The sequence below is a fragment of the Sinocyclocheilus rhinocerous genome, unplaced genomic scaffold (genome assembly GCF_001515625.1).
Source record: "Sinocyclocheilus rhinocerous isolate Xijiao unplaced genomic scaffold, SAMN03320098_v1.1 scaffold788, whole genome shotgun sequence".
Taxonomy (NCBI): Eukaryota; Metazoa; Chordata; class Actinopteri; order Cypriniformes; family Cyprinidae; genus Sinocyclocheilus; species Sinocyclocheilus rhinocerous.
Window position 1 is genome coordinate 73,809 of NW_015664008.1, and position 6,593 is coordinate 80,401.

Below are 6,593 nucleotides of genomic sequence, written 5' to 3' on the forward strand. Positions count from 1 at the left end.
AACAAGTGAGTAGTATTTTCCATTAAAGGCACAATATGTAAGATTTTTTTATTAAAATATCCAAAAATCTCTAGAACAGTGTTATATATTTTGCTGACTTGTGTACTTACATTATCCCAAATGTTTCGAAGAATGTTTAAATCCAGAGAAATAAGCAATTTTAACTAGTACATTAGCTCATCCATGAACATGATTTCTGCCCGAGTCCCGTCGGATTGCGTCGGCTGTGGGGATGAAGACGACAACTCCCATGATTCCACACTCAGTCACAGCGTCGTCAAACTATGCCTTTGTTTCTTTTGAAAACGCGCCCTCTAACGGCGAAAACTTACATATTGTGCCTTTACGGAACTGACAGAAAGAGCAATTTACTTCATAAAGAGAATCAAAGCCAGGCTATGATGCAGTGATGTAAACATGCTGGCACAGCAACCACAATACATTCTGTTTCCTTTTCCACCTGTATGTCTTATTGTCCTCTTGTAAAGGACACTCTGTATACCCAAAGTCCCTTTCAAGGTACGATCTGTGGTATACCACGGGAGATAAATCCTGACATTGCAACAGCCTTGAAAAGTACTTTGAAATTAGTCCAGTGCAGGCTTCTTGTCTCAGAATGGAGGCATAGGTTCAAATCCCACTTCTGAGAAGACCCTTTTAGAGTGATTAGACAAAAAGAATGCAAACCAAAAGGCAGGCTCCACTGATAAGATGGCTCGTCAAAAAAGCTGAATCAGTTTTCAGAATGTCTAAGTGGTCTAAGGTGCCAGACTCAAGGATTTTCCAAATTTTCAGGACATGAGGTTTCTGGACTTTGATGGAGCTGTGGGTTCAAATCCCAGTCTTGACAGTTAGCTTTTAGAGTGACTAGATAAGAATGTACATGTATGCAAATGTATAACTTGCATGCGACACAGTACCACAAGGTACGCTGATAGGACAGATCATCAAATAACTTGCATCAGGTGTCAGGATGGCCAAGTGGTAGAAGGTGCCAGACTCAAGGATTTCCAGGCTTTCAGGACATGAGGTTCCTGGTTTCTGAATGGTGAACTGGGGTGAAATCCCACTACTGGCAATTTAGAGTGACTAGACAAGAATTGAAACCTCAGAGAATGTAAATGCATTAAGTGCTATCATTGCCATTCCATGCTGAAGGCTTCACTGATTGGACTCATCAACATGTTAGGCACCAGACTCAAGGTGTTGCAACCTTCTCAGGTAATGAGCATTCTGGTCTCCGAATGGAGGAGTGAGTTCAAATCCCGCTTGTGATAAAAAAAAAAAAAAGTAAATGCATTAGGTGCTATCATTTGCATTCTACATAGTGTCATAGTGAAGGCTCCACTGAAGTGATCATTAAAAGCAAGCTGCTAAGTGTCAAAATAATTTATTTATTTGCATTATTTATTTGCATTTTACATATTTGCATTGCCATAAGGCAGGCTCCACTGTTATGACTGATTAACAAGAAAGCAGCATTAGGTGTCAGAATGGCAGAGTGCTACACTCAAGCACTTTCAATCTTCTCAGGACATGAGGTTTTTGGTCTCTGAATGGAGGTATGAGTTCAAATCCCACTTCTGATGCCAAGTTATAGAGTCACTAGACAAAAACATGCAGTAAGTGTCATTTGCATACATGAAGGTTCCACTGAGGAGTGGTCATTAATTGCAGTCCGCTAAGTGTCAGAATAACAGTTTTAGAGTGACTTGACGTTAAGACTTAAAGAATGTAAATGCATTAAGTGCTATCACTTGCATCCTACATAGAGTCACATTTCAGGCTCCATTGATATGATAATTAGCATACTATTGTTCAGAATGGCTGAGTGTTTTACGGTACCAGACTCAAGAAGTTCCATTGTTCCCATATGGTCTCTGTTCAAATTGCACTTCTGACAAGAATCTTTTACAGTGACTAGAGAAGAAGACAAGAAAAAGTCAAAAGAATGTTTGAAAAGTAAGTTCTGACAGAAACAAAAATAAAAAAAATTGCATGAAATGATGACTTCATCAGTTAATTTCCAAACTAGGAAAAAAATATATATATATTTTACTTTTAAATTCTTAAATAAGTACAATTAAATGTGGCTCATGTTTCAAGTAAATCAAGTAAATTTGCCTATACAGTACTTTGACTTTAAGAAAAAAATTACATAGTGCCCATACTTTAACTTCATTTCATTGTACTTTTTAACGCTCATTTTAACAAGTGAAGCTGTTTCAAACCAATGCACACACTTTGTTATTCAAAGTGGCATATACAGTATAAATTACATTGACAGTCAAGTGCTTTGCTCAAGAGGGAAAAAAAATCCAGTGACTCAGTTATAAGATCAAGTTAATAAATCACCCTCTCTGAGGACGCAATCGGCCACTTTTGAATTATTAGCCCAAATATTTAACCACTAAGTTAACTCATTAACCGTAAAATTGAATCTAAATGTGCAGTTTTTTTTACGAGCTTGATCCATACTGATATCATGACTGTGTATTTGTGTTATGTTTTATGTTGCTTAAACAGAAGAACACAGTGCTAGTTATGCCAAGGTCATGAGTTTGATTCCCAGGAATTGCATGAATTGCTAAAACATATACTTTGAATGCAATGCATGTTGCTTTGAAAAAAAATGTCTGCAAAATGCATAAATGTAAGTTTTACTCTCATTATTTGCAGCTGCTTATATTATTCAATTGCATATTGTTGCATGTGTGCTGAAACGCAGCCAAGCTATATGGACAAAGACTGCAGTGCTACTATGTCATTGAGAGCTGGTGGTGTTGCCAAGCGACAAGTCGAATGCAGGTTTTACTAATGGATGCATTAGTGTTTAATTATTGTATTCATGCTAAGAATTGAATGAGCTACAAGCAGGTCTATAAGCATGGATGAAGAAAACATAATTTCCCTTTCCTCTACATCTTGCTTTTGCATTATCTTCAACCATCCTTATCATCTTATTCAAGTTTTTGATCTTGGTCCTGCTCTTATGCCTATACTCACATATCCTCACCGGCCTCTTGTGCTCTTTGTGGGTTAATTAGGATCTCTTTCACATATAATATGTCCTTCAATCCCACACACGCTTTCATTATATCAGCGTGTCTTTAACAAACAGCACAGTATATACCAGAAGTCCCAATACACTTTGATGTTTACATTAAAATAAGACATAATTTAATGCTAAACAGCATACATGGATGGCTGTATAAACCAATAACACGTTCACAAAAAATGTTGCAAGATGTGCATAATTCTCTTGGCTCATAGTTTCATATTTTACACACCATAACATTTACACAAACTCCCTGTCTTATGTGTAATGCATCTCAGTCTGAAGGTAAGGTAGTCTGATCTCTAAAAGGCTATTGAGCAAGAAAATGTCATCTGAGCTGTGATAATACTGAGCCTTGGAGAATATCGTTGTGTGACATTCACTCCTACACAACTGCGGTAGTGTGGTCGAGCACATGCTGTTCCCTGCTAAACACACACTTAAAAACATACACACATATATAAACACACTCAAGCACTCACAGATGCAGGCAAAGGTCTCTGTGTTTAGTCTAAGAACGCTCTGTGCTTTTGCTCATTAACTCCAGCATGGCTATAATATGGAACATATAAACCCAAGCACGACTACATGCTAATTATGGTTCAAAGAAACATGTTTGTCAGATTCAGTTAGTCATAACATTGCACTTCGCATAGAGTTTAATAGAAACACTAGATTGACATGAGTCATAACTCAAGCACTATTACTAGGCTCTGCCTAGAATATGTCAGAAATGAATGGCAAAGGATCCTATATATATATATATATATATGTGTATATATGTGTGTGTGTATATATATATATATATATATTGACTCAAGAATTTATCTTTTAACCCTGCTGGGGGAAAAAAACAGTACAATACAATACAACTACAATAAAAATTTAAGAATAATAATGTTTTTTTTTTTTTATGATTTTTGTATTTATAAAATAATGCTGGCTAAGTTTAACAACAGTAAGACACTGATAGAGCATGTGTTTATATTGTTGTGTATGTTCACATATATATTAGGTATTTGTTTATTTATTTATGTATTTATTTTTCCCTGATGGAGCGTGTGCCGCTAGAGCGTGGAAACACGTGACGTCACGCAGTAAGGTAATTCCACATCCATGAAACGCGTGCGCTCTGACGCAATTGCCCTTTTTAGGAGACATTCGTCATTCAAATGATTGCAATACTAGGCCAGTGAATGCCTGTTGCTGAACTGATTGAAAAGTGCATGGGTGGAACTGGAATATCAACATCTGAACCAGGATAAACCCATGGCAAAATACCATTTAATTTGGAGATATTTGGAATGAACGCAAATGAACGAAACTGCATCTCTGGAGGCAATATCTCCAGTTCTATCAGGTGAGTAATTATGATTTAGGTCAATGAATTCGCATGTTTTAACCATATATCTAATCATATGTTGGCTAGAAACGCAATATTTACCATCTTTTCTAGTTTCATTTACCGCGTCTTTCTTTTTTTTCTCTCTCCTCTTTTCAGCCAGGTCGAGATGCAGATTTCCAAAAGCCCTTTTATCGCCACTGTCAATGCAGTCACATCGAGACAAGAGCTGCGCTGGATAATCGAGCCGGTGATGCCCAGTGAGAGTCTGGAGCAGACCAGTGAACCTACAGCAGCTCAGAGAGAAAGCTTCAAAAGAAATATACAGGTAAAATACAACATATTATAACATATTATTATTTCTGTATAGACTTATGCATAAAATAAACTCGGAATGTAAAATGTAAATGTTTTGGTTAATAAATATTATTATATGTCATTCATAAATAATAAATGATCACAGTATATACAAAACATGCTTAACAAAATGAAAAACTATCTTCATTAGATGGTTTCTGCCCGAAGGAGTGTTATACAGCTTGCAAACTATAATGATATTGATATAGTGAATTCACACAAAATATTCTTATTTAAGATGTTTAAACCAAAATGCAATATATATGATTGTGTTAAACTTGCACTGAGATACAGTGCTTGTGACAACTAGTCTCCTCTCTCTCTCTCTCTCTAACTGCATTTATCTTTAAAAAGTAACAGATGAATAAAGTAAAGAAGGACAAAAATATATTACTCCAATTTTTTAAATAATACCGTTATATTGATTCATTATTAGCTCACTCCAGATGAAGAGGAGAAGATAAGACGGAGAAGAGAACGCAACAAAATGGCAGCTGCCAAATGCCGCAACCGCAGACGAGAACTTATTGACCTTCTTCAGGAGGTGAATAATAGGGCTGCACTGCCATTTTTATTTTCATATTGTGTTCAGGGTGGTGCACCTTTCTGATACATCTTGTTTGTCCAGTTTTAACTTGAGACTTCTGTAATTGTACAAAGAGTCTGTTAAGAATGACATAAGATGAATGAATCATCCAAGTATTAACAACACATAAATTAATGTTTCCATATAGTTTCAATTGGGAAATCGAAACAAGAATTCCACTGGACAGTCACACTCTCAAAAACAAAGGTTGTTTATTGGCATCAGTGTTTCCATGAACCTTCAAGGAATAATTCATCCAAAAATGAAAATGAGCATTTACTCACCCTCAGGTCATACAAGATGTAGATGAGTTTGTTTCTTCATCTGAACAGATTTGGAGAAATTTAGCATTACATCACTTGCTCACTGATGGATCCTCTGTAGTGAATGGGTGCCGTCAGAATGAGAGTCCAAACTGATAAAAACATCACAGTAATCCACATGACTCCAGTCCATCAGTTAACATCTTGTGAAGTGAAAACTGCATGTTTGTATAAACAAATCCATCATTAAGACATTTTTAACTTCAATCTATTGCTTTCAGCTAGCTGTCCATTCAGTGAAAAAGTCGTCTCGTCTGAATCAGGAGAGAAATACGCACAGATCAAGCACCATTTACAAGCAAAAACAATCCAAAACAGTACTAAACAAATTAATGAATTTTGATATGAGAGGACAGGGGATAAACTTTTTCAATGGAGAGAAAGCAATATTATGGATTATAGACGGGCCAGAAACTACGGTTTAAAGTTACTACGCTCTAATGATGGATTTGTTTCTTACAAACATGCACCTTTTTGCTTCAGATGTTAACCGATGGACTGGAGTTGTGTGGATTTATCAGGAGTTATCAGCTGTTTGGACTCTCATTCTGACGGCACCCATTCACTGCAGAGGACCCAATGGTGAGGAAGCGATGTACTGTAATGCTAAATTTCTCCAAATCTGTTCTGATGAAGAAACAAACTCATCTACATCTTGGATGGCCTGAGAGTGAGCACATTTTTGAATGAACTATTCCTTCATTGAAACTTTCCAATGCACAAAAGGTTCTTTAGTGGGAAAATATTCTTAAAGGGGTCATATGATGCTTTTTTAAAGATCATTATTTTGTGTATTTGGTGTAACAGAATATGTTGACATGCTTTAATGTTCAAAAAACACATTATTTTTCAAATACTGTACATTATTGTAGGTCCTCTATGCCCCGCCTCTCTCAAACGCTTCGTTTTCTACAAAGCCCCCTCCTT

General features: G+C 36.4%; 1 protein-coding gene across 1 annotated transcript in view; it reads left to right on the forward strand.

The window, feature by feature from the left end:
• Positions 1–4,235: 4,235 nt before the first annotated feature.
• LOC107729077 (fos-related antigen 2-like) overlaps positions 4,236–6,593 on the forward strand; it is a 3,433-nt gene continuing 1,075 nt past the window's right edge. The window contains exons 1-3 of the mRNA XM_016539428.1: positions 4,236–4,418; positions 4,560–4,728; positions 5,194–5,301. Of these exons, the coding sequence (XP_016394914.1) occupies positions 4,363–4,418; positions 4,560–4,728; positions 5,194–5,301 (333 nt within the window). The 5' untranslated portion in view covers positions 4,236–4,362. The remainder of the gene's footprint in view (positions 4,419–4,559; positions 4,729–5,193; positions 5,302–6,593) is intronic.